Raw genomic sequence first — 26,868 nt, 5'->3', positions numbered from 1 at the left:
GTGTTTCCCTGCTGTCCTGATGCTCCCTTAAGAACAAGTTCCTGACCCTGCTTTCACCTGCATCCCCTTTGTGCTGGTGATGGTACTGGCAATGCCTTTCTTCTGAGTGGACTGTGATGTGCTTGCTGTGCACGCAGTACGTGGTGTGATATGACTGGGAGCTTACGCAAATGCCATGTCTGAAGATTCTTTCACCTAGGTAGTGAGGTGCTGCAGTGTTGCTTCATGTCTCTTTGCTGGTGGCAGATCATCCTTAGGTTGCTCTGACATTCTGCAACTTGTGCGGTCATTGATACCTAGGCCAAGTGAGAATAAAATACTTTTACATTTGAATTTTATGCAGTTGTAAATAATTAACGAGGTTGCAAGGTAGGGAAAAATCAGGCCTCAAGTCGTCAGTCCTCTGCAGTATATCATCAACCCTGAGCAGACATCATCGTTATTGGATAAGGAGGAGGCATGTAACAGTGATTCTAAAATCTCAGGAGAGTTTTTGCCAAGCCACTTAGGTCAAATTGTAGTTTGAGAAATGATATTGAAAGACAGGTTATGGCAACAGCTGGGAGAATATTAATGGAGGGAAGTTTGTTTTTTTTTTTAAAAAAAAGGACCACAGTGGCACAGAAAAAGAGCAGTGAGGCAGGATGTCACCCTTCACCCCACTTCTGGCTACACGTTCCTGATTTCATGCCACAGTTCACTGACTCTTCTCCCCCTTCCTTCCCCATGTTATGTTGATGCCACTGTTTGTGGGCCTGTGTTGTAAACTGGGTCACTGGTAGGCTAAAAAGACGGCTGTTCCGGGGCGTGCTTCTAGGGAGCCTCTCTACAGAGTGCCTGTGCAAGCAGTAATGCTGTCAGGACCAGACAAGCTGCGACCAGCCGGGCAGCAGAGGGGCGATTGTGATTCAGCTTTGCTCTTACGTGTGAGCCTTGGCATTTGCACCAAAGTAATTGGACCTGCCCTTTTCATCAGCCCTTCCAACAGCTCAGGTTTTCATGTATGCAAGCTAAATGCGTGTCACAGCCATCTATGTTTATGTGTACTTTGATACGCAAATTATCCTTAACAAACTTCGTTACAGAGTTAAAAAGTACATTGTCGCCTGTGTACATATAAAAACAGTGTATGTTTTAAAGACTTAACCTCTTCAGCTGCTCTGCAGGGGAATTCCTGAGCTCCAGGTTAAATGGAGTCCCAGCAAGTGTGTCCGTCTCTTTCTCTCCTCTCCGAGTTACCCCCATGCTATCCGTCTTGCTCTTTCGCAGCCACACTTGCACGCTGGTGGAGAGTGGAGAAGAAAGAAACGGATGCAGTTTCCTTCAGAAAGCTGCAGTGACAAGCTTGCAACAGGCTACTCAAAACCTGTTGTAGATGAGAAATGTACTGCTCGAGCAGGTACCGTAGGGGCTATGAAGTTACTGTGGTGTTCAGTCGAGCTGCCTGCTTGCAGTGAAGGCAGTTTGGCAGTGTTATTGTGCCCGGAGAGCCGTGGCTCTCCTGTTCCTTTGGGGTTTGCACCATCCCTGTGGATTTTTGGACTTTTATGGCTGTCTGTCTTCACCTCCATAGTGTTGCACTTCCGTGATAAAGCTGCAGCTCTGCCAGGAACATCTGGGCAAAACATTTTATTATCAGACATGAAGAAAGCTTTTTTGCATTTGATTATCTAGCTATAACACAGTAATGATAATGACGGATTGGAAGGCACCGTAAGTAATGTGATTATAGTTATTTGGATGGTGAATCAGAGGAGTTTTATTACTTTCTTTGCTTTGTTTATAACTTTAAATATTCCCATTTTTAAAGTATAATCAAAACAATATGTTTCTTTGGTTTATACATTAGTATAGTATTTATACATTATACTATGAGAAGTTCCTAGTATTGAGATATGCAGATGTTTTTTCATGAAGGGAGGGCTTAATAATACATGTGAAAAATGTGTCTAAATGGGTCCTTCTCTTTTTGAGTCAGGCATAGTGAGAATTGAATGGATCAAAACCAATAAAGCATTACATTAGCCTTTCATAATAATCACTGTTATTTTAATTTGCTATATTTACTTTTATTTTAATTAGCTGACCTAACCTTCATCCTTTTTTTTTTTTGTCATTTTTTAAAAGTCATTTGTTGATTAGGAGGTTTTTAGTTTCATATCTAAGGAGCGAATTCCATACTAAATCAGGATAAAGAGTGGGACAAATTTCAAGCTCTCCATGAACCAGCTGATATGAAATCATACTGCAGTATGTGGAGGGACACCAAATTAATTTTGCTGAAAATTTGCCACAGATGTATTGTGCATGGCTATATGTTAGTGCCTAAAATATATTTGGTTTTTTTTTCCCTTCCCTGAAGTTTGCAAAGTATCTCTGTGATGTTACATTTCTGGATCCAATAGGCCTTGCTGCCTATATGCCTGAGCAGCCTTGGGAGAAGCAGGTAGCAGTTATTGGGGTAAAGCTCCACACACCTGGTTAAGGCCCACAGAATTCTTTGGTTAATTTTGATCAGGTTTAGTAACTATAGCTATATAAACTATTTTTCTTTTTGGTTTGGCGGCAGACTGAAAACAACAAAAAACTGTTTTGAGTTAAATCATTCTTTTCAATTCAATACAGAAGATTTCATTTCTCTTTTCATATATGCTAAAGCTTAAAAAAAAAGATGTATATGTGGTTTTAAGGCACTGAAATGTTTCACTGGACTTTGCAAGATTCTAGTACACCTCTTCCTCCTTCACATTTTCTGTGACCAAAGCTATTAGCCAAATTTTGTGTTTTGCTTGGCTAGCTATTTGTCCAAAATGTGAAGATCTTCTAGCTCCTTTGGCAAATGTTTCGTGCTCACAAGTTTCAAGTTCCAAGTTGTTGACTGAGAAGTAAAATCAGCACAGTAAGTGAAATGAAAGAACCCCTAACCTAGAAGCCTAAGAAATTAAAGACTGCATCCTGTCCTGTGTTACCTGTCCATGTTAGTAGAGACATATGATAGGGGGAGCATGTTAACTCTCTGCACCAGCAGCTCTGGGCAGCCCTGTAGCTAAGCTGGGGTAGTGGCTAATGAGCCACCACAACCTCAGGGGACTCTTCTGGAGTTCAGCTAAATTGTACGTAGATTGCTGATGTTTACATGTTAGCTTTTGGACAGAAAAGTGCTCCTTTTCCAGGGACCAGTAACATGTCTCCTGCCTCCCCAAAAGTGTATCTTCCTGCCCCAAAGAATTCAGACAGTGTTAGTGGATAGTGCTTGTAAGCACCACACACTGCTGTCCTCACCTCCAAGCTTGCCATTTGGGAGGAAAGACCAATTTTTTCCCTTCATTTTGGAATGATTTGGATATTATGTAGGCTTAATCTCTTTGCTACTTTCTTCCTGCAAGGATTTATGTAACCAATATTATTACAGAATAATTAAAAGGAATAATCGTCAAGTGGTCACACATACTTATTTATACCTCCTTTGCTCACGGCAATGTGACAGACAGTGTTCAAGCATCCAGAATAACTGTGCTTGCTTCCTGTTATATAAGATGACTCCTTAAAATAGACTACTGAGAGATTTTTTTGTTGTTGCTTTTTCTTTTCCATCCAGCTTCAGAGTATCACAGTATTGTCATCATGTAGGCCAGTAATCTTATTTATGCTTGGTGAAAAAGAACATGAAAATAAGCTTTTTTTTTTTTTTTTTGTATTTCCACCTTTTCTTGTGGCATCATGTAGAGAGAGGGAGATGGCACAGTCATATGCCCTGCATTTATACTCCTTTAATTCCCAAATGCATTGTTCTCAAAGTTCCTCTGGCAGTAGTTTATCTGTGGCAGGGACAGCCAGCCTCTGTGTGCTGGAGAGCTGTTTTTACCCCCAGCCAGGTCTTCAAGGGCTGATGCAGTTCAACCATGCTGGAAAAAATATGCATCTAGCTTAGTAAATTATGATAGTGTAGCCCTGTCTTGCCCTCCTGACACACACAGTGGTACCATCAGTTTGGCTGCATGTCCAATCAGTCAGGTTTCCTGGGAGCCCCAGAACAGCTCTGTCTTGTTCACCAGCCTGGTTCACCAGCTGGTTGTCTTCTGTTCTAACATAAGGGCTTTCTGCAATCTTCTCCTCCAAGATGATGCGTATTTTCTGCTTCTGCTTCCTTCAGCAGCAACAGAGGGTATGCATCCTGGTGTGTGATCAGGTCCACAGAGAGGAATCACTTTAGTAACTCAAAAAGTGCCTCTTCCTGTAAGTTGTCCAGCCCCTTAAGGTCCCATTGGTCTGAGTGAGAGCTAAAGGCATTCAGCACACATCACGGGGGGGGGGGGGGGGGCGTAGATCCTTGCACACCTGAGCTTGCACAGCAAATTTAGCATACATTCAGAAACAAGTAAATCTAAGATTGGCCTCAGTGAGCTTCAGAGCATGATCTTATCTCCTGAGATTCATTGAAATTGCTCCTAACGTTATTGATTTGCATTTAATGTGATCAGAGTATGTCTCCATGCAGTGTTAAGAGATGTGAAATATAACCACAGAAAAAGGCCCCGCAGATACACTGCTTCTCCTGGTACAAAATGCTGTCTAATTGCGTGTCACATAATCCATGGCTTTTCTTTACATATCTTCATTTTCAGAGGTAGATATCTAGAATAGAAAACAAATTCAACAGGGAATATAAATGCACTCTAGCCTGGAGCACAGACGGCAAATGAAAGTCTAACTTAGTGCAATGGGCAGGAGCTAATAATGGAGTAAGGACTGTAACATCACCCCTGAATGGCTGTCAGTATGTTAGTGATGAGCTTGGTGCGTTTAATCTACCTGCTGTGTTTCTACTATTATTTGATTAAATGAGTTAATGGGGGAGTAACCAAACAAAGCAAAAAGTAGGTAGCATGATATATATGCAAAATAGATTACAAGAGCATATAACAAAATGAAAGAAAAAAAGAAGTTAGTGATACTTATGACTATGAAGGAGAAAGATCTGTGAGCTGGTAGCTTCCTGTGGCACAGCGCTGTGCCACTGCAGCTCAGGTCTGGAGCAGTGTGTCACATTTGCCCAAGCTAACGTGGCCCTCAGCTGACTCCCTGGCCCCTCTCCTGGGCTCCACAGCACTTCTGTTCCTTGGTTTAGGCATGCAGAATTGGTGCGGATATTGAGCTGTTTGGGGGAAAGTGAGAGCTGGCTGTATGTTGCATGTGTGGGTGTGTATTCAGATATGTATAATACAGCCATTTTTGTTGAGGGCATTATCTCTTCTTACTAAAGCAATTATATCACTACAGATGCTTTTGTGTAATTGCAATTTTATCAGTAAGTGGTACTTTATATCGATTATACCCTATTCCCCTTGCTATTTGAGAAGAAACTGTACCAGGATAGATACCTTTACACTCAAAAGGTTATTTGCCTTAACCATACTGCTGAAATTACAGTGGTATAACTCTTACGTTTAGACAGGGACAAAAAGTATATATTTATATGGCATAAGCATAATTGCAGGCTGTCTGTCTGTATCAACTTTACGGTGCTTTTGCTACAGTAACTGCTTTCACACCTAAGCACTGTGTCAGGAAGAATAGTAAAATTCATATTTAGAAATCTGATGAAATATTTCTTGTGAGGTAAAAAGGTTGTGTTATCAGCTACTTTAAGCTAAAGTACTTTTTCCCCCCCAGTTTTGTAGCTTGCTAAATTATAACATTCATTCTTGAAGGGCTATTTGAATGAGGCTACTTCAGTGAGTTATATAATGCCCACAGTTTGTGGTGACGTCGGAAGTGGACAAAACGGAAGGAAGATTTACTAAAAATAAATGTGGTCCCAAGAGCCTGGGAGGCTGTACGGCTGCGTGCAAAGCATAGAAGTCCCCCCTGCTGCCCTGTTAGCCTCGCTCTTCACTGCGGATCTGTTGTGTCCTCTGAAAGCCAAATGATTGGTTTTAAAGGTGGCTCTGTGAGAGGGTGCAGAGTGCTTTTTTTGGCCATGAGAAGGGAAAGTGCTATGATATGCTGGGATGTGCAAACAGTCTTTTAGGAAGGGCTGACTGCAATCTGAATTTGCTAGGCGTTCAAACACAGAAGAATCAAGGTGGGAGGATGAAGGGAGAGTCTGCCAGGAACTCCTCAGACAGAACTGCATGCTTTTGTTTTGAGCCCAGAAGGCCTAAACTGATAAAGCTAAGCAGCTTAGATAACTCTCAAATAGATCAATACCTTACAGGTAGAATGAAGTTTTCATTTTGATCTGAAGCTTCAACAAGAGAATGTTTTACTCTAGATGAATTGGAAGGTTCCTTAATGTGAGGAGGCAGCCCCAGAGGTGCCAGATCACAGTTGGATTCCTTCACTTTAGCTACACTACCCACTCAATAAGGTTTCAGGCCTCTCTTGTTTAAATCAGATAAAAGTATTTGAAATGAGTGCGAAATCTTGTGATATGGGAAACTGAATTCCAATTTTATTTTCTGGCTAAGCATTGTGTAAAGGGGTTTATGGTGGTTTAAAATCACTGAAATGTCAGGCATCTCAGGGGTGATCAGGTTTTCAGAGTGGAAAACAAAGGCTTCTCTTGCAGCAAATGGCAGGATGAGGGAGTACTGGGACTGCAGATTGCTGCAGTATGGCAAAAGGAACAAATTCTAATCCCTCTATTACCTTCTGATCTGGAAAGCAAAGTATACTCACAGTTTGGCTGCATGCAGAATTTGCTTTTCCAGATACCCAACAACCCAGGCACCCAGGCTGCAGTGTATTAAGATATATAATCACTTTTCTCAAAAAGATGGGAGAAGACACATCACATATACTTTTCATCCAAGAAGTATAATTTGCTCATAGAAATGGGAAATGCCATATTATGTGGATAACAAAGAATCCTAGTACCAGCTGATGGGTTTTGGGGTCCCTCCCCAGGGCCACGCTGATTCCTTTTACAGTATATACAAGGCCCCCTTCCATGAAGCCCTTATTCTGAAGAATGTTCTAAAAAGATGAGCCTATGTTCCTGATAGGAACTACGATGAAAGAAAATTGACTAGGAAGTCCTATCCATGAAAGGATGAGGCAACCAGGGCTTAGAAGATGAGCAATTCTGGAAGAAAACAGCATCCTTCTGCTCTTTGTAAATAGGAAGAAAAAGACTGCTTCACTTTTAAAGGTCAACAGTAATGCAAATTTTGCAAAATCAGATTGACTTTTTGAGATAATCTTATAAAAGCGTTAAGTTATTTGAATCATAACATCTTTAGTGGTGGGTTTCTCAAGAGTAAGCTGACACATCATCTACCCTGTAATGGGATGCACAGTAAGTCTTTGATCAGTAAATAGCTTCCTCATTCAAAACTATAACAGGTTGGATGCAACAAAACTATAAGCCTGTGTGTGCTATGGAAGCATAGTAAATGATAAGGTGACTTTCTCTTGGACACCATCCACTCTCCTTCATCCATGTCACTCATTAGGAACTGATGTGATGCAAAAGCTATTTGCTGGCTTTCTCCCATGTTTCTCTGATCTGAGGCAGTTCACATTGTTCCTTGTATGACCAAGGTTTTGCTTTGCAATAGTGTTGCAGTAGCGCACAAAGACATCCGTCAGATTTGGAATTGTATCTCATTATATTAAACAACATTTGACAACAGTGTGAAGTTAAGCTACAGTATTGGATCAAAGACCTTTAATGGGATGCCTAGCCAATGTACAGCTGTGTGCTTACTGGCAGAAGAAGCAAGGGCAGACCACTAATTTGCAAACATTTAGCTAAAATGTTTCTAGCTGTGACATTGCCGAGATGTTATTTTCTTATCTGCACCTTTATAGGTGATATGTCTCTCCCTGTCTCTGTCTTGCTTTTACTGCCTCTACATTTTTATCTTCTATTTCAGGGGCTGACTTTTACAGAATGAATCACTATGCTCTCTTAATTGCAGAGGGCATGATTTACCTCCACTGAACCTTCAGAAAGAAGGCAATGCAGCGTCCTGATCTCTTGTATTAGAGAGCACCATTATTAAGTAAGGGGTTTCTTGCCAGAGTAATCTTGTTCTTGGTTTTCCAAGCATTCTCTTAGTTGTCATCTGCTGTCCTGTTTTGGACAATAGAAACAAAGAGGGAGAGGTATTTTTTAGCCTACTGTTTGTTTTGAGGATGAAGTGCAAGATTTTTAGAAAAATGTGTTTTGTACCAGGATACAGCAACATGGGAGACGCGCCTTTTGATAGGATTGCACCAAACAGTAGGTGCTATGGGTCAGGAACCTATGGATCCGGGGAGAGGGAGGAAACACAAGACCCTGCGGCAGAGACCCAGCTTTCCAGGAGGAAGATTTTCAAGTGCAGACATCTCTGGGAAAGCTTGAGTGTTTACTGAGCATGATTTATCTTATGAAAGACAAGGAACAGAAAATTTATCATGCCCCTAGCCCTTGAAATGAGAATGGCGGAGAAAGACAATAGAACGGCAAGAGGAAATATCAGAATTATGACTAAATCTCCCTGGTTGCGAAATGAGCTTTCATTCTGGCTGCACCAACTGAAACGTTCATGCCTAGTTCTTGTTAGAGCAAATTGCAGTATTCCAGCCTGTAGATGACAAAAATATATAGCCACAGCAAAGTCTGTATCTAAAAAGAAGGAAGATGATTAGTTTTCTATTCATCTTAATAGGGAGAAGATTTTTCTGGCTACTATTGCTGCTTGGATTTGTCATGCCTATGAAGGACCCAGTAGGATCCAGAGAGTGCAGTGACTTTGAAGATCTAAAAGAGCAGACCTGCCCCTTCCTAGTTCCTGATTTCCCCCCCACCTTCCCATCAGTTTCAGCTGTATTTTCAATACCCAATTTCATCAATATGGAACACAAGTTACTGGCACTTTATTTGGGGTGCCAGATGGGTGAATATGGATATTATCAACAAATGAGTAGAGGCTGAGTTCCAAGTGATATCAAACAGCAAAGCCTTTTCTGGGTCATCTTTTACATATGACAAGATGCATTTAAAGGAACTCTTTTGACCTAAAATTTTGAACCATTGTAACTAGCTTATTTTTTCAGTTTTTTTAGAGATATTGGGAAAAAAAAACTTATGAAACAAAAATACTTGTCAGATACCTTTGTAATTTATCAATATACCAACTCTATGAGAAGTGCCCTCGGAATTGAAAATTAATTAGTTTTCACTGAAATTTGTACAGATAAGAAGCAAAAAGCTGCAGATTAAAGGCTTTACATCTCTTACAAATTCTGCCTGTTGGTGTCCATGTCACACCTCTCTACGGTTCACTTCTTTCCAGCAATGGCTTACTACTTAGTGTGATGTATTTAATTTCACATTGTTTTTCATTTTACTTACATGGAAAATGGAAATAGAAAAACAAGAACAAAAGGTTTGTTTAAATAATAACAATAAATGCCAATAGTAATAGTGCTTTCCAGTTTCGTAATTTTTCTCAATAATTCAATCTGCAGCATGATTAAAGTAGGTTAAATGTTAAGGTCAGCTCCTAAAGGAAGTGGGGTCTGAGCTAGCAGAATGCTGAGCATTCTTGCAAAAGACTGGGCACGTAAAATTTCCACTGCGATCGGTTGGACATAAGGACATTCAGCGCCTTGTAGAATTGCTTCCTCAATCTTAAGTAGACAGAGAAAGATGATCTTGTAACAAAGCTCTAAGGTGGCTTGGGTGAAATCTTCATCCAATTTTCTCCCTGTCAAGAAATGTAGATTTTGGTCAATTAGATCACTTCATCACCTTGTGCTGATTTAGTTTATTTCCTACTGGGAATAAAACAAGAACAAAGAATTCTTTAAATATGTTTTGGTTAAACACTTGCAAAAAGAAGTTCTCATTTATTTCATTTGAAATTGTCGTTTGAAGTTTACTTCACTTTAGTTACTTTTAAGTTAATGTTCGAAAAATGAGATATTTCATTTTGAACCGACTAAAACGCTCAGACTGATCCTAAGTTATTTTGCTGATACTTTTCAGAGAAAAGATATCTTGAAAGAAAAAAATATATATATTTTTATTGTTCTCAGAACTACAATAACATTTATTTCATAGCATCATAGGACCACACAAGCTAGGAGGGACCTCTTTGACCCTCAGCTTAAAATGGGGTCAGCTCTGGGTTTTATCCAGTTGGGTCTTGAAACCCTCCAAGGACAGTGACTGCACAACCTCTCTCGGCAGCCTGTTCCACTGCCTGGCCGTCCTCAGGGTGAAAAAGCTTTTACTTATACCTCATCTGGATCTCTCTTGTTTCAGCTTATGGCCTTTGTCTCTTGCCCCCTGCCATGTAGTGCTCTGAAGAGCCTGGGTCCGTCTTCTCAACACCCTCCTCGTAGGTACCGGGGGCTGCTCTTAGGTCCCCCCGAAACCACGCTAACTATTTGCGTGATTCTGCTTGGGAAATCTAGCTTAAATTACTATTTGTCTTTGGAACGAGTCTGTGAATTTCTGTGTGCTTCAGCGTCTCTCCGTGACGGTGGGATCATAACACTTCTTTCTTCTGTTTTGTCTGGCTTGTTTATAAGCTGTTGTCGCTGGACTGATTTTAGCATGTGGGCAGTCTATTCAAATGGCAACCACAATCTTGGACCCTAACATATATGCTGTGATGGTGATAGTCTTCAGTGTCTGAAGAGCTAAATTACTTCGGGAAGCTGTAGCTGCCTTTTTCTTACTCACCTGGAGCTTCTTTTAAATATAATCTATTAGAAACAAATCATATATTGTGAAAGGCATGCTGTGCTTTAAGCTTTTGTTCTCCTTGAAGTCATTTGCCTTATTCATCCCTGAGCGGTTTATTTCTCTCCAGTATGCTTCTGCTGTGATCAACAGGAGAAAGGTGAATTTGGAAAGACCAAGAGAATGCTGAGGACAAATGCAAGACATAGAGACTTGGATACATGTTAGAGGAAAAAAAAAATCAGTGATTTTAATATGGGTACATTAAAAATATTCCCTTAGAGTGGTGCCTATTTTAAACCACCACCAAGAGAATCCAAGTCTCAGAAAATTATCACTATCTCATAGTGGTGATTTAGATAAGTTTAAGGCAAGACTTTCAGGAGCTATTAGAAGAAATATTTTTAAATTTTTACTATGTCAGGAGATTGCCCATCTGAGGTGGTTTTAAGTGCATTGAATTTCAGTGCATCCATTTTGTCAGAATAGTTTACCATATCCATGCTGGTGTTATTTCAAATGTAATGGCCTGAAAAATATTGATGAGGCAAAGAAAACTGTAAAGCTCACCTGCCCTTGTGGTCTTATGTATCTGTTTAATTGTTCTGCCAACCAGAGAGTTAACAATGACAAAATGGACTGCGAATCAGTGTGCTGGCTGCTTTTCCTCCTGGTGTTATGAAAGATTTTTGCTGAATGGGCCAGAGATGAAGCAAAATAGCTTTCTGCACAGTGTGTGGTCAGGGTTTAGCATCCAAGGTAATGGAATAACCTCAATCTTATAAGCCCCATAAAACTTACAAATAAAAAAAATGCTTTATGTGATTTTAAGGACTGTTATTAAATGTCCAGTGGTTTGTGGGCCTCTCATTGCAAAGCCTGGGTTACTCGCATCTTTGAGTTGTCATCACTGTGATAACTTCTCAATATGAGGAGAATCAGCTATGGGCTAGCTAACCATGAGTCCTTTCCCACGGTTTGAGGCTTGCCAGGTTTTCTTAGATACTGAGAAAATCTGTTCACTAGTCATCCCTGGTGGTACTTTCAGGAGAAGACAGTGTAACCGTACCCCCATGCCCTAAATATTTTCCAGCTAACACTTGAAGAGTGACGGTTCTGTGCGTGTTTCTTGTTTTACACAATAACAGTGCAAATATAAAACAGTGCATGTCTCCTTCATTATTACTTAATGACAATGCTGGTGTCTTATGATATAAATCTTAAGTAGATAAAGGTAATACTTCTTAACATCCAAAGCTTGAGCAGGACAGAGCTTGTTTCTGACTTTTCCTTGAAAAATGCTACTGCCCTTGCCCTCAGCTCAGGGCAAAAAAGTTGAAGCTACTCTGATCTGTGGTGGTCAGGCTCCTGGCTTGGAAATTTTCCCCTGTGACTTGAAGATGCATTGCCAAGTAACCATGGAAGTAGTTGGTATGTGCTTACATTTGAATTCATTTGAGTTACAGTAAATATAGCTGTTTTTCTTTCCATATTAAATTAGTGCTAAACATCTGATTTTATTTTATCCAAGTGTAATGGTTCAGCTTGCTTCATGTATTAAGTATGCAATGACACTTATCCAACTCATCTTCAAAGCTTTCTAAGAACAAAACAGTGCTGAGCACTGCAATCTGTGTGACAGCCTTTTTAAAAAAAAAAAGCATCTTTCAGAGAGAAAATAAGATAGATTAATTATAAATGATATCTCTACCCAGTCCTTAGAAAAAATTAAAAGACTAGTGATTTGTCTTCTGTGTATGGGTGCTGAACATCTTAGAGTTGGATCCTTCTGCCATCTTCTGTTGGTCACCCAAATCACTTTTTGTTCTAGAAATGCAGGTTACTTATGTGTATCTGCAGTCAGTAACACAGCAGGAAAGGTTACTATGGTCATTTTTATAATTTGTGTGGTGAGCTGGGTCAGCAATGCCTGAAGTTTAGGAATAGTATTAAGAAGAGAAGAGAAAGAGGAGGAGAAAAAGAAATGGGAAGAAATGGAAGAAAGTAGAAATGATCTTTTTTCCCAGTAAATGTATCAAGCTATTGAGTCAAGATGTAGTTTTCTTGATGGGCACTTTTTACAAACAAGGGTAAAGTTTCAAATGTGATAGTTTACTTGATTTCTTACTTTTTGGGGGCAACTCCCCTCTGTGCATGAGAGCTAGTTAATGATCTTGTTGCCAATGATGGAAGGAAGTCTTGTCACTGAATCAGAGTTTTTCAGAAACTTTTAGGTTAGGTGAAAAGATTTTTGCTGGAGTACAGTAAGACCTGGTGAAAGAATCTTATGGATCAAACAGTAATGACATGTGAAGTGGTTTGTTTGGTATCTTGTCAGATCCTTATCCAAAATTGGGAGTTTCACTCAAGTAACAGCAGTGTAGACTGAGTCCTCTGTCCTGCAATATGTGTTTGTGTAGGACTATAAGCTTCTTATTAAGCATCATGTTGATCTTCATCTTGGTGCAACTCAAGATCAGCTCTGTTGTTAGTGGATTTACCCAAATTTGAACTTGATACAAGAACAGGTCTGAGCTGTTAGTTCCACTAAGATTGCCTGTGTCCAGCAAGCCTCAGGTTTTATAAGACATGTCCTGAATAAAGACTGAAGCCCTATTTTTACTGTGTGTTAGAATTAAATAATAAATTAAAAATAATGAATTTCTGGACATTTATAATGCAGCTCCAGGGGAGAGCCCATTCACTAAGGCATTATGGCCAAAGTGTCTGCATTAACCACCCAAGAAGTAAAAGATTGCGGCCTGGGATAACTTTATTGTTGCTATGAAATTGAATGCATGCATAAAAATAAAGAGAACAATAAGGGGCAAGTGTTTACTGGGCATTAGAGAGATGTTTATTATACCTTCCACAGCATAAGCAGAAAGCTCAGATTATCTCCAGATTTTAAAGGCATTGTAAAATAATTAAACAGAAATACTAAGAATCTTACTGGAACTACAATCCAGGAAATGTTCCTCTGAGGATTCTTACTTCATTCTTTACACATCTCACTAGGCTACAGTACCACAGCCCTGTGTTTGTTAACACAGAGAATTAAAGCAGAGGAGTGAAGTTGCCCTGATTCTCTTTCATAGCTTGTTAGTCCTCTTGGGAGGCAGGGAGGTGGGCCGGGAAGGGATACGGCTAGCCAACCGCGTGGAGTTGTAGCTCTGTCTTCTCCCTCTCGGTCTGAATGAGAAAAACTGTTCCATGTAAAGGTGTGAGAATAAGCCCTTGGAGTCCTCCTTGCAGCATGTGTGGAGCAGGTGATAGCCTCCATTTACAGCAGATGGCGGAGAGGCAGTCTACCCCCTTGGGCCAGGAAACTGCTGTCCACTTGTTGGTTAAACATGCTGTAAAACATCTCTGTTCTCTTTGCTTTAGCAGATGCAAAGGAAAGCATAGTACAAAGAAGGCTGTGGCTCCCACCTCCAGGTCATTGCCCCCTGAATAGAAAGATGAGGTCTGGCCTGAAACCACGTTTAGTACCATCTGCCTCAGGTTTTAAGGTAGGGGAAGTGCTTGTCCTAGTAATTCAGATGTATCAGCCTAAATCATCATCACATCAAGTAAGTGTGATTTAGAGCATCCTGTGGCATGAGACAGATCAGGAGGTTAAAGCGGTAGCACCCAAGCCAAAAAAAATGTAAGGAAGGGAGCAAGGAAGGGGAGGAAATATGTAGACAGGGCAAAGGCGGGTATGAGACCTCCCCTTTTGGTGGTAGTATATTCTAGGTCAGCTCAGCTGTAATGTCACCTTAGCTATCCTGCATGACCAGTATAGATGATTGGGAGAATCACTTTAGATGATCATTCAAAGCTGCTAGGTTAGATCCCTAAAATTAGGTGATGTAAATATCTTCATTAGCGTCCTGTTTCCAGTTTGCATAGGCAGCATGTAACTGATATAATTCAGTATCTAAAAACCCTGGAGAAGAAGCAAGTGTTGAGTGACCCTGTGTTCCTAAAAATCAAAACTGTCCTTTTCTTATGGGAGAAAAAAAAAGTATTTTGTGTGGGCGAAAGGCTAGTATTTTGTCCTGGGCTTTGTATGCCCTTAATGTTAGCCCCTTGGAGAAACTGCCAGCCTGCAGAGCCATTCAAACTGCCAGCAGGATATATGACTTAAAGGAACCCATCTCCTACCACACCTGACACAAAAAGTGCTTGTTCTTAATTGTAACAATTACAAATGGCAGTAATATGAATAATAATGGTAGAAGAAGAATGAGCTCATCTTTGTCAGAGCACTCAAAAAATGAGAAACATGAAGCCTGCATGTTTATAATTTTGCTGGATGCTGTTGGCTCTTACCAGAACTACAGCTACATGAGGACCTGTGTGATATGATGACTCATTTTAAATAAACACTTTTATCCCAAACAGAAAATACACCATGCACCCATATTTGCAAACATTTCAATTGGAAATAATCAAAACTAATGGCAGGCTTCCAGTATACTTTTGTTTGACATTACATCAATTAACAAGAATACTTTGCAGATTACAGCTTCTGTAGTAGGTGACAGACAATGATTTCTCCTTTTGCTACAGGAAAAATTATGGCCCAGATTAAAAAAAAAAAGAAAAAAAAGAAAGAAAAAACCTACCATGACTAGGGCTTTTTGTGTTGAGGGAGAGGCTGGGGAACGGTGTCTTTCACTTTAGGTGCCCAACCTAAGATCATAGGAATGGTCATATTCTCAGGGTTTCATGCTGGGTAACCAACACTGTTGGTCACATATGTAGATGTATTTTACAACTGGTGACATATCTGGACAAATACATTTAGGAAATTTCTTCAGGAGACTGGTTTTCAAACTAAACTTTTGTCCATTTTCCAAGCCAGCACTAGGATACAACAGGCAAGGCAGTTCTGGATAAGTAGTTAGAGTTTTGATTACTAGGCTTTAATTACTGGGCTTGTAAAGTCAGCCTGTCCTCTGGTAAAACATCACTTGCACACAGAAAGTGTTCATATCTTGCTCCTTGAAAGATGCAACCAGCAGAGAGGTGTTAAAAAGAGGAAATTTATGCCTCCAAATAATGAAGATAGATACCAATATAATTATTAGCTAACAAATAGATATGTAGTTTTAATGAACATTGCAAAGACAGAAATTAAAGTTAACTAGTGCATGATAGTTTAGCCTTCACAACTTGAGAGCCATTTTCTCAGTGTAAAATAAAATTTGAAAGTGAGCGTATTTATTTTTATTTTGTCAGAAAAACTGGTATATCAACTCAATGACCTCTGTAATCTGGATTTCTGTTTGCAAAGGTGACAAGTGCTGGATGCATCAGGGTATAATATAAAACTCCAATAATGAATAATTATACAAAGATATGCACCTAAGGACATTTTTTCCAGATGTCAGTGGTGAAGGGCTGTATCATGTACTGAAGCATAAGAGTCAGTGTTCCTTATCAGTGATGATCTTTGCTAATGCAAGTGCAAATGATATTTTTATTATTCACATAAATGTCTAATCTCCTTCTGAATCTAACAGACTTGCTGATCTTACTGATCTCTATTTTGGCAGTGAGTCCCAAAGTTTTAATTATGCCATGGATGACATGTTAAAAAATACATATTTTTAGCAGCCTAAATAGGTGGCCCTTGATTTTTATTAGCAGTCCCTGTTTTCTTACTTAAATGAGAGGAAGTAAATACACTATGAGCTGGCATAGCTGGGCTTCCTGAAGTTCATGATCTTACATGGATTTATGCCAAATGAGGTCCCAGTCCGCTCTGTTCAAGCTGGAGATACATGACCATTATGTATTCCAGGGAGGCTGTATTGGTCTTTTCTTTAAGTAGTGTAACACACCAACTGTTTTTTTTTTTTTCCCCTGACTATTGCTGAGCAGCAAGTGGGCCTGCCTTTTATCGAGTTGTCCTCAGAATTTCTGAAGTTGCTCCCTGTGAGCAGCTAAAGTTAATTTAGAAGCCATGAATGTTCAAACTGTGCCTTCCGCTGTGTTTGCTTGCATGTGTTGTTGTACTTTAACTGTTTGCCCAATTACCTGAGTTAGGTATTTCTACAGTTTTCCATAATGCCTTTTATTTTGTCTAAAGAGTTTTGTCAGCTTCATGGTTCATTCACGGGTTGCTTGTAACTATTATGAATAGCTTTCTTAGCAGAGATCATTGGGTCACCCTAGCACTCTATTTTGTGTTAAAAATGGTTTATTTAATCCATTTTTGTTCATTCATCTCTCCGGATAAGTTTCCGAAAAGTGTAGTTTGCCTGCTAACTTCTCAGAATTACCTCTAAGCTGGTTTACTTTCATTTCTTCAGTAAATTGTAAATTGTACAGAGGATCTTAGACTTTCAGAAAGTTCATATCAATCATAAATTGGCTTCCACTGGAGCAAAGTCAGCTCTACAGTGGATGTTTTTGAAAATCCCAGCCTGTCCATGGAGTTTTAAGAGAACAAAATCTGTCACCATTTCTGAACAGGTGGGAGGTGCAAAGCATGCTGACTGCCCAGCATTTTACCTTACTAAACTTCTGTTCTAAAAAGCAAAACCCCCAAACGTGCCTCTTCAACTAATGAACTCAGTCTTAGCTACAGATCAGCTGGATATTCAAAGCATTTCCCCTTTCCTGCCAGCAATCCATCTGTTTTATTTGGATTGAACTTTAATCAGCTTTCTAACACCCTGTCTGCAATCTCAAACCTTGATCTTGCAATTATTTCCTCTGCCACAAATCTTTTAAGCTTTCACAACATCTCTAGCAGCTTGTTTACATAGGGACTCTCAGGAAGAATAATCCAGATTAACTAAAAGTGTGAATCCAAAGTGTATTAGCTAAACTGCATTAAATCTGGATGTGAATTCACTTGAAACAAATTAAAGACACTTAAGTTGTGAAGGAGTGTGTCCACACAGCACAAATTACCCACTTCAAAAGTTGAATTTGGCTCCAGTTTCCGGTGTGCCTCTGTGGAGACGATCCCTACCGCAGCTGTGCTCCACACAGCCCTGACATGGTTTGCATCGAATGGGAGCCCGTTGCCCACCCTCGCTCAGTTTGTAACTGCCATCACTTGGCTTAAGGCAGACGCAATGTAACTCTAAGAGCGATCAGCTTCTTGCCAATACATAAAACCATGCTGCCATCATCGCTATTGCGGTTACTGCAGTAGTATGCATAGTCTCAAGTGGAAATCAGAGTCCTATTACAGTAGATATTAAACAAAAACTAACTAGCTTCTCCTGTACAAAGAGTGCAGTCTAAAGAGATGCTGGCTGATCCGGGTGAGCAGCGAGCTGGAGCGATACTCAGGTCTCCCGAGCTCCTGCCTGGGCAGTCGGGTTGTCCAGAGAGTCTGCGTGGGAGATCCCTGAATGCAGACACCTAACTTGCCTGGAAAAGTCAAATGTGAGAATTTCTAACTTCCTGTGCCAAGATCATGTGGCCAAATGAGTTTTGACTTGCATGACCAACTGTGTTCAGAGCAATGCTAACTACCCAGGCTAAATGATTTTAAACTCATGCAAATATGCTCACAAAAAGCCACACCGTGCAGGTTTGTGTCATCTTGCAGCCCACAGCTGATTAAAATATCCTCCTCTTCTCAATCAAATGCTCTGGGAATTGCCTGAGGCTACTGCCTTTTTGATCCCCTTTAAAATTCAGTGAAGTCTGATAGGGTTCACAAATGGTTTTCTAGCCTTCCACCCATTGATTTTCTGCCCTTGGGGAAAAACAGAAAACCCCATGAAGCCGAGAGATGTAGTTCATTGTTTTTTTCATTTATTTTGCCAGTTGTAGGCCCAAAATACAAAATAAAATTCAGGTTCTTCTATTTGAATGTTATTTCAAAGGTTATAACTGTCAAACTAGAATATAGTTCCATGGTTTTGAAAAGGCCAGATATCCTCCAACAATGTTTTTTTCTTTAAGAAAAATGTCAGCTATGGACTTCGTTGGTTCAAGAAGTGGTTTGTATTACACTATAAGTTTAGAAACAGGAACAGCATAATGTTGGGAAAGCGTATAGTGACAAGAGAGATAATGGCCCAGTCAGCTTAGAAAATGTTTTATAGGAGATATATTTTCACCCAAGGTGAGTTATTGAGACAGTATGTAAGACCTAAGTGGGTGGAGCCACTGCCTATATTTAAGAATGGACTACTGAGCTTGACCATGTAAACACAGTAGTACGTTTTTGAGTGTGTTTGGCCAACGTTTGTATTTTCAGTTGTTATGCACAGGACAAGATTTTACTTAAAATAAGGTTATAGTGCAGCTAGAGCATACTGAAAACCTTGATTCAGAGAGGACAACTTTATCAAAGCATTAGTGGTGGACAACATAAAGGCTGAAATCACTAAGCCCCTTCAAGCCATTGAAATGTTGCTAGAAAAGGAGAAAATGGTGCTTTTTGCTTTGGTTTTGGCCAACATGTTTTGATTACGTTTTCAAAGGAAAAAAAGCAGAGCATCTTAGAACAGAGGGCTAGGTTATGAACTGCAGTTTGTGGGCCAAAGGGAAGGGGAAGGACAAGAACAATGAGGTGATACGGAAACTTCTGAATTGTAATTCTGTGTCAGGTCAATTAAAATTTCCTAGTGTTTTTCGTTTATTAAAAACTAATCTGTCTGGAACTGTTTTGCATTTGCCATAGGCTAAAAGAATACACACTGGCAATGCACAGTGCACCCACAATCAACTGACATATGGCAACTTCATGCCTAGTGGTAACTTGTTCATGTGTCTGAGACATCTGATACAAACACAAGATACATACATATTGAAATGAGTGTGTATATATAGAAAAGCTTATTTATTCAGTCTTTTTTCCCTAATTCCTTCAGTTAAATTAATTTAATCACTTTTGGAAGTTCAGAGTTCGGTAATATGTATTGATACCAGTGCAAAGGAGCTACAGTTTCATAAAACTTAGGAGGATTTAGAATTATTGGTCTTGCCTGGCACACTTCAGCAAGGTAAGAAGAGCTACTGTCAACACGGACTGCTTTTATACTGATCTTAAGTCACAATTTGTCTGCCAAAGCAAAAAACATGATAGGAACCTCCTGAACTGTTATATCCATCTCTCCTTCAAGTTGCTGCTTTATCCTGTTGATCTGGCTCTGTTTAAAGTGCGCATTTTACAAAAGGCAAAACTCTGGGACAACATGATGAATATCAACGTTATCACTGGGCAGTGCAGCATGCGCAAATGTGTTGGAACAAAACAGCTACAGCAAAGGCTGGATGTTAAATTCTCTCTCTCTCAGAAAAAAAAAATGTTTTGCAAAACAAAAGTACTGAACAGTTCTGTTCCAGAAAATTTTGGCTTTTTATCTGGTGTCCGTACAAACTTCAGCATTCTTATCCAAGTGTATTGTATTAATAAAACTAAGTCTTAATTAATTTTCCCTGATTAGTGGTTGATACAGCTGTAGTTGGTGCGATTGTCTCCATCTCACTGTACGCAGCAAACTTTCCATTGGTCACCATTTGTTCAGTTTTTAGACTAGCTTATATTTTAAAAGGTGATCAAATTTTAAAATAGGTAGAGCAAGGTTGCTTACAGCTCAGCAGATTCACCTGAGCATTTAATACTAATTACCATAACAGTGGCTGCTTACTTCCAAACATTGCACAAGTATTCATTTTCTAATCAAAGGCTTATGATTGACAAACAATTCTTCGTGAACCATTCAGTGACTGAACTTAATTTTATAACATAAATTGCTGTATAGCTCATTAATTTAATTGCAGATTTTGATGCTTTCTTGCAGCCTGAATTGTTTCAATAGATGAGATAGTGACAGAGACCTGGTTCTGACCCTACTGGTCAGACTGGTTAAATTTGGAGAAACTCTGTGAAGTCAGTGGAGTTAAACCAGTAATAATGAGTAAAGAACCAGAATTATAAAACTGTTGGGGTCAATGAGGGCAAAATTGAGATCCTATGTAAATGGGAACCTGATAAATACATTTATAGTTCTTGACTGCTTCTATTGTTGATTTTGTTTTGTTTTTTTTAGCTTACTCTTGTCATTCTTCCTACAGAGCTGCTCAGAAATTGAACCTGTCTTCCAAAAAGAAGAAGCATAGGCCTTCTGCCTCAACAGTTCCCGAATCTCCTCTCTTCTCCACCAGCTTCAGCAGCATCCTTCAGACCTCCCCACCCCCTGCACCACCATGTTTGTTGAGGGCAGTCAGCAAAGTGAAGGACACCCCTGGAGTGGGCAAGGTAGGCCTTGCGAGTATCACTAAGACACCTGTTTTCTTTGGGAAGAGATTTTTTATGTGCAAAACATTAAAGAAGACCACTGTGCTTTCTGGGTTGGCTTTACTGAAGTTTGTCCCTGAGCATGCATTCAAAAGCTTGACAAAATTACTTACTTAATGCAAGTGAAATTCTAATAAAGTTACAGTGGACTTTAACACAGATGGACCCAATTCTGCAACCATAATCCACTAAATGTACCTGCTTTGGGACCCCAGTGCTACTAGGTGTTTATAATACCTGTTCTGCTAGGGTTTCTGGAGCAGGTTAGTCTCTGTGACTGTATTTAAACTGTGTAGCAGGTGCTTGCTGTGGCATACTCTGGGTTCCTGATCTCCTCGCTGTCCAGACTGGTAACTTGGCTGGGCACACTGTAATTTGCTTCTGGCTCATGTGTCCAGGCTTTCTTCCAGTACAGTCATGACAAGGCTTGACTGTGTACCTGAACAAAGCCTATGCTGATAATGATGAATTGCTCCTTTTTCCTTCAGTCATGTTATTTCCTCCCGTTCTCCATGATCAAACCCTATTAAAATACTATTTAGGTATGTACCTAAAATACTGTTTAGGTACATACTTATAAGGGCAGGTGGTTGAGGCAGTAGAGAAGGTGGCTATAGAGTTTGTTGTTGCTTTGCTGTTTGCCTGAGTGGGGATTAAGCCCTTCCTTTCTCCCTGTCATAAATGGAGAGCCTGGCACATTACGTTGGGGAATACATGCAGGCACTTGCCAAAGATAGTTTGCTTTAATCAAGGTAGTTTCTTATGCAGGCATCTATGTGCTCTGCTTTTCCATATTTATTGAATACTAAGCGGAGACAATGAATTTGTTGAAAATCCTTCTGTTTAGGAGAGAAATCACACTGTATTATCTAGGAGTACTGAGCACAGGATGTGCTTCATTATTTCCATTGCTGATTTTGGATACTCCGGGAAATCGCACAGTTCCAGTTCTTTCAAAGAACCATAGTATTACTTTCATGGGTGGTTTATGTCCCTTGGAAAGGGCTTACAGGATTCCCTTCCCACAGGGCCCCCTTCCTTTCCTCTGAACTGGTAAGTGGGAAGAGAAGTACAAATCTGTCAGGGTTTTACCAAAGTTAGTAGTGATGCACACACTGACTTCAGTGGGAGCAGGAGTAAACTTGTACCTGTTAGTTGTTCTAAGCATCTGCTATGGCAAATACTTACAGCAGAAGCTCTCCTCCAAGGATTCTTACATTTCTGTGCTTGAGACTAGTTCTCTGTCTCTCTCTGTCTCTCTCTGTCTCACACACACCCACACCCACACACCCCTGTGTCAAAACACTGCAAGTTTGACCTGAACCTCTCTTGCTCCTCTGATTATGGGTTTCCAGTGGACAGGGCTTGGGCAGCAGTTTTGCTATATACCCAAATAGAGCTATGATTTGCTTCTCCATCAACACCGTGTGCCAGAGCAGGCTCCAGGCTTTCTAGCTGTAAATAAAATTGAAATTTTGCAGCCCAGCAGATGAAGAGCTATAACTGGCAGCTAGGTCAAGGCCAGCCCACTTCTGCAGTGGGAAGGGGCTAAGTCAGCTAGAATAGAGACATGCAGGGGGAGCCTTGAAGGGCAATTTTGCTGGCGCCAAGGTAATGGTGAGGATGGGGTCAGTCCCTGTTGCTGCTGGGAGGACATACTGCCCCTCACACCATCACTGTTCCCTTTGGGGAGGCAGTAGTGAGCAGGGATTTGCGTGGTTCTGGTGTTACTGAAGTGGGGCTGTGCTGCTGGAGGCGGTTTCCCACTTTGTTTATGCCTTGGGCCAGTTTTGCAGCCTGCACTTTAACTCAAGCATGGAATGGAGTCTGCAGAAATAAAAAGATGTATTGCATTCATCCTGTGTGCTGTCTGATCACATTCACATATACGGACAAATTCACCCCAGTTGTAACTTGATGTCGATAACTTGAGGTGGAAGCGTTGGGAAGGAGTTTGAATCTTAATCATCATTGTCAAGAGGATATTTCTTTTTAATACAGATTTACCATCCAGTAGTTACTGGAGTATATGAGAGATAGCTAAGAGGTTTTAAAAAAACGTTTTAACACATGCTTCTCCAAAGTAGGAGAACCAAATTAGATTGATTCGTATAATCAAAATAGAGAAAATCCTTTTTTTTCTACAACATTTCCATTAGCAAAAATATGTCTAGCCTGCAGTTTCAGGAATTCAGTTCCATTTCTCTCCTCTTCTGTTTTTCCTAGGTGTCACCCTATAATTATGACCTAAAGCTCATATACTTGCATTGAAATCTTTCCATCAGTTTACCTCTGTAGCATAATTTGCATTTTAATATATCAGAGATAGGTGTGAGGCATAGTAAGTGAGTAACTGCAGGATAAAAATGTAATTTATCTGTCAGATTGGGAAAGCTTCAGATGAAGCAATGGAATTTTCAGCTTGCTTGTTTTTAATTTATTTTTGGTATTGTTATTTACATATGTTCTGTTTGGTTTAGTGGGCATATATTTTGATATGGCCATGCAAAAAGCTATGCTAATTTTCCCAGCATTTTCTTTCATATAATGCTTTCTGTAAGAGTTTAAATGTATAAAATGTGGGCCAGTGTGGAGAAAGAGTGTTCAGGAGAGCTAAACTTTCTTTTCAGTGACTTGGATTTTCTCTGGTTTGGGTAGAAATAACATTTTACCAATAATCCCAGTGTGATAAGAATCTAGTTAATTTGGGATTTGAATTGACTTGGCATTTTCTAACATGAGAGTTTTTTATTGGAAAGTCTGGTTTATCAGAATTGAAAGGCTGATAATTGCCAAGGCATCTGGCTTTCTGAGTTTGCCAGGGACCCTCACACACTGACTACCCCAGCACAGGCTGCCCTGCGCTTCCTAGAAGTGACGGGTTTTGCTTTGGAGCTGGCAGCCCCAGGACAGAAGCTTTATGTACTGGCTGAGCCGCAGCTTTGGAGCTCCCTGTCAGTTTGCCAGGGTGCATGGGCATCCAGGAGCTGTAGGATCGGAATCCAGGAACTTCAAATCTTAGACTTGGAGGGTAAATTTAATTTCAAGGTTTTCTAGAAAAAAACCTGCCACCAAACAGTTGCCATTTTAGATTTTCACTTCCACAGGAAATTTCAGGTATTCTGCTTTTCATTACAAAATTGATGACAATGATTTATTTAAAATTCCAGACTTTCTTAGCGATGGATCAGCTGTCATGTCTAGGCGTGTGATTTTTGCAAGTTAAACTAGGAGGATTTGACTGTCACCAAAATATGCCAAGGTCAGTTAGCAGCTCAGTTAGTATGGGTACAACCGAAGAGTCTAGAGGGGCACAAAGAAGAGAATTAGAGAGCGTATGTTCAGGTTGCGTGCTTCATACCTTTTCCCGCACAAGGTCTTGCAAACCAAACAGTATCAACCTGGAGTTTGGAAGAAACTTGAACACTAACATTCAACTTCACAGGAGGAGAAGGAGGATGCTAATAATAAAATGATGGGACTGTATAACCACCATTTTACTTCAATGTTAGATACATCATCGACCCTAGCAGAAATACAGCAGTGTCAAACTGAAATAAAGTAGTACAGAATCGAATCCTTTGTTGGACTCATTTCCAAAAATCTCTCCTTGAAGTAAAGTAAAAGGTGACATGCACACGTGCTTTGGGTTTGTTTTTGCTAGCAAGAGCTGACCCCCAGTGAGATAGTGTGGTATCCCCACTGTTGTTTCCTGATCACAGAGAGGTTTCTTTTGGGATGAATGACAGTCCTGCTCCATAAGCTGCAACAGCTTGCATAATACTTTTCCTTCTCTCCCTGCTGTCTTTGCATCTTCCTATTCTGAGCTATTCTCCTAAGGAGAGCAGCAGATTGCTGTGGTTGGATTTACACATATACATAGAGTGCAGCTACCCTGGATGACTGTATGTGCAGTTTCTCCAAGTCCCATCGTTTTCTGGAACATGCTCCTTCAGTCTGTTTTGTCCTTTCTGACAAGGAGCCAAGAAACAGAGCAAAAAAGGCTTTCCATGCAGGAATAACAAATTATTCCATGACTTCACTCAGATTAACTAGTGTGAGGGCATTCTAGTAAGATTTGCTTAGATTTTTCCCCAGCCTGCTTCCCTCCTTTTTCACCCCCGTTTTCCATTAAACAGAAACAAAACAAAAACTGTTTTTTGATGAAAGCCTGAAATGTTCCTTTGTGAAAGGTATTTTGCTAAATACCACATTTCCCATGAAAACCAACTTTAAAGAAAAATTTTCTGCCAGCCTTAAATAGGTTGTGTTCAGATGGCACAGGGCTTAGAATGAATGGATGTGGTCTCTGAGCTTTCTTTCGTTTATTATTTTTCTCTATGTAGCCTTATAAAATTCTGCCACTAAAAGATATTGGTTATGTTTGGGCAGAGATTAAATTTCTTTATGCTTACATAGTATGTTTTGCTGTGAATTGTTGTTTTTGGTTTTTATTAACCTGAAAATAAAATAGCAATGTTTGTGCATTTGAAATCATCCCTGTGCAAAATATTTCCACCAGGGAGAAGCAAGTCATCACTGGACTTTCTTCTGGAATTCATTTCAAAGCATTAGCAAAGCCAACTATACTTTGTGATATTGTGATTACTTTTTATTTTTCTGTAGCACCAGGAGTCCTGTTGTAGAGCCTAGTCCCATTTTGCTAGATGATGTATAAATGCAGACCAAAAAATCTGTTTCTGTCCCAGAACGCTTACAGACTAAGTGTAGGGAGGAAGACCAGACAGAGAGAGAGACAGGAAGCCAGAAGAAACAATGAGGCATTATTGGTCATCTTGATAGCAGTGTCCTCAACACATCAGCAATCTAATATTAGATACCCCTTGTCAAGGTTTGTAGGTGTTGTAGAAGAGGAGATTATTAAAATCTTTGAAGGAGGAGTAGTAGGTTACATTGCAGATGCTTTTGAGGAGCCCTTTGGAAGTGTGTAGGGCAGGGTAGGAAGCAGCACAAAGGAGGTGTTTTTGATAATCTAGTATGCGAGTGAGAGACGCAGGAGTGGGTCCCCTGGCTGGGGCTGAGTGCGGGGCCTGGCTGGGAAAGGCCATGAGCGGGAGCTGAGCAGCGGCCACAGCTGAAGGCCATTAATGCCTGCAAAATGACAGACACTCCCGAGTCACACAGCTTTAAGTGTCTGTGCCACATACTAAAGAAGATTCAATTAAAAATCTTTTTTCAGTGCCAGGCTCTAAGAATTTAATCTTACTTTAAAACACAAACTATTTGATTGAAATAAGCCTAAAATTTACTCTTCACTTTATAGTACTCTACAGCCTACCTTATCATCACCTTGATCAGCGTAAACCTCAATCTAGAAATGTCAGAAAGATTTTGTCTGACTTTGAAATTGCCTCCACCAAAATGGCGGGGGATTTTCAGAGACATTCAAATGAGGCAGCAGGTCCTCAGAGGCAGGGTATCACTGATGATTAACTGGCAGAGTCTTACCTCCTTGGCCTAAAAAAAGCAGTGATACTGTGCTCTTAAAAATCAAAAGATGGTCTTATGTCCTACCACCCCACTTTGTACATTGATTATATAATCTACCCAAGTGGCTGGTCAAGATGCAGTGCTTTGTAGATTTCTTCCAGATAGGGAAAGAAATTCTGAAGGAATGGATCAGGTATTATTAATGCAATTCAATTCCTTTACGAGGAAATACAAAATCTTGAATGCAGATGGAGAAAAGCAACCAAAGGCAGTTTTCCTGCTTACTACACCGGCCCTGTTTAGCCAAGACCTTTATGTCCCATTCCCTCTCCAGTTTTAGGTGTTCTGCAGTACCAGTATTGGTTCACGCTGTGCCAGGTTTTTCTTGCCCATCTTGATTTTACTGTCCCTGCTCTCCACTTGAGCTGTTTCTTATTTATGTATATCCCTGCCAAAACTAACAGTGAAC

At 40.2% G+C, this 26,868-nt stretch overlaps 1 protein-coding gene across 1 annotated transcript in view; it reads left to right on the top strand.

Annotated features, from left to right (window-relative positions):
* Window positions 1-26,868, top strand: part of KIF26B (kinesin family member 26B) — a 306,974-nt gene that overhangs the window by 170,938 nt on the left and 109,168 nt on the right. Inside the window, exon 5 of the mRNA XM_067293330.1 lies at window positions 20,726-20,909. Within this exon, the coding sequence (XP_067149431.1) occupies window positions 20,726-20,909 (184 nt within the window). The remainder of the gene's footprint in view (window positions 1-20,725; window positions 20,910-26,868) is intronic.

The sequence above is a fragment of the Apteryx mantelli genome, chromosome 3, assembly GCF_036417845.1.
Source record: "Apteryx mantelli isolate bAptMan1 chromosome 3, bAptMan1.hap1, whole genome shotgun sequence".
Taxonomy (NCBI): domain Eukaryota; kingdom Metazoa; phylum Chordata; class Aves; order Apterygiformes; family Apterygidae; genus Apteryx; species Apteryx mantelli.
This window is presented reverse-complemented; position numbering and strand designations above follow the sequence as displayed.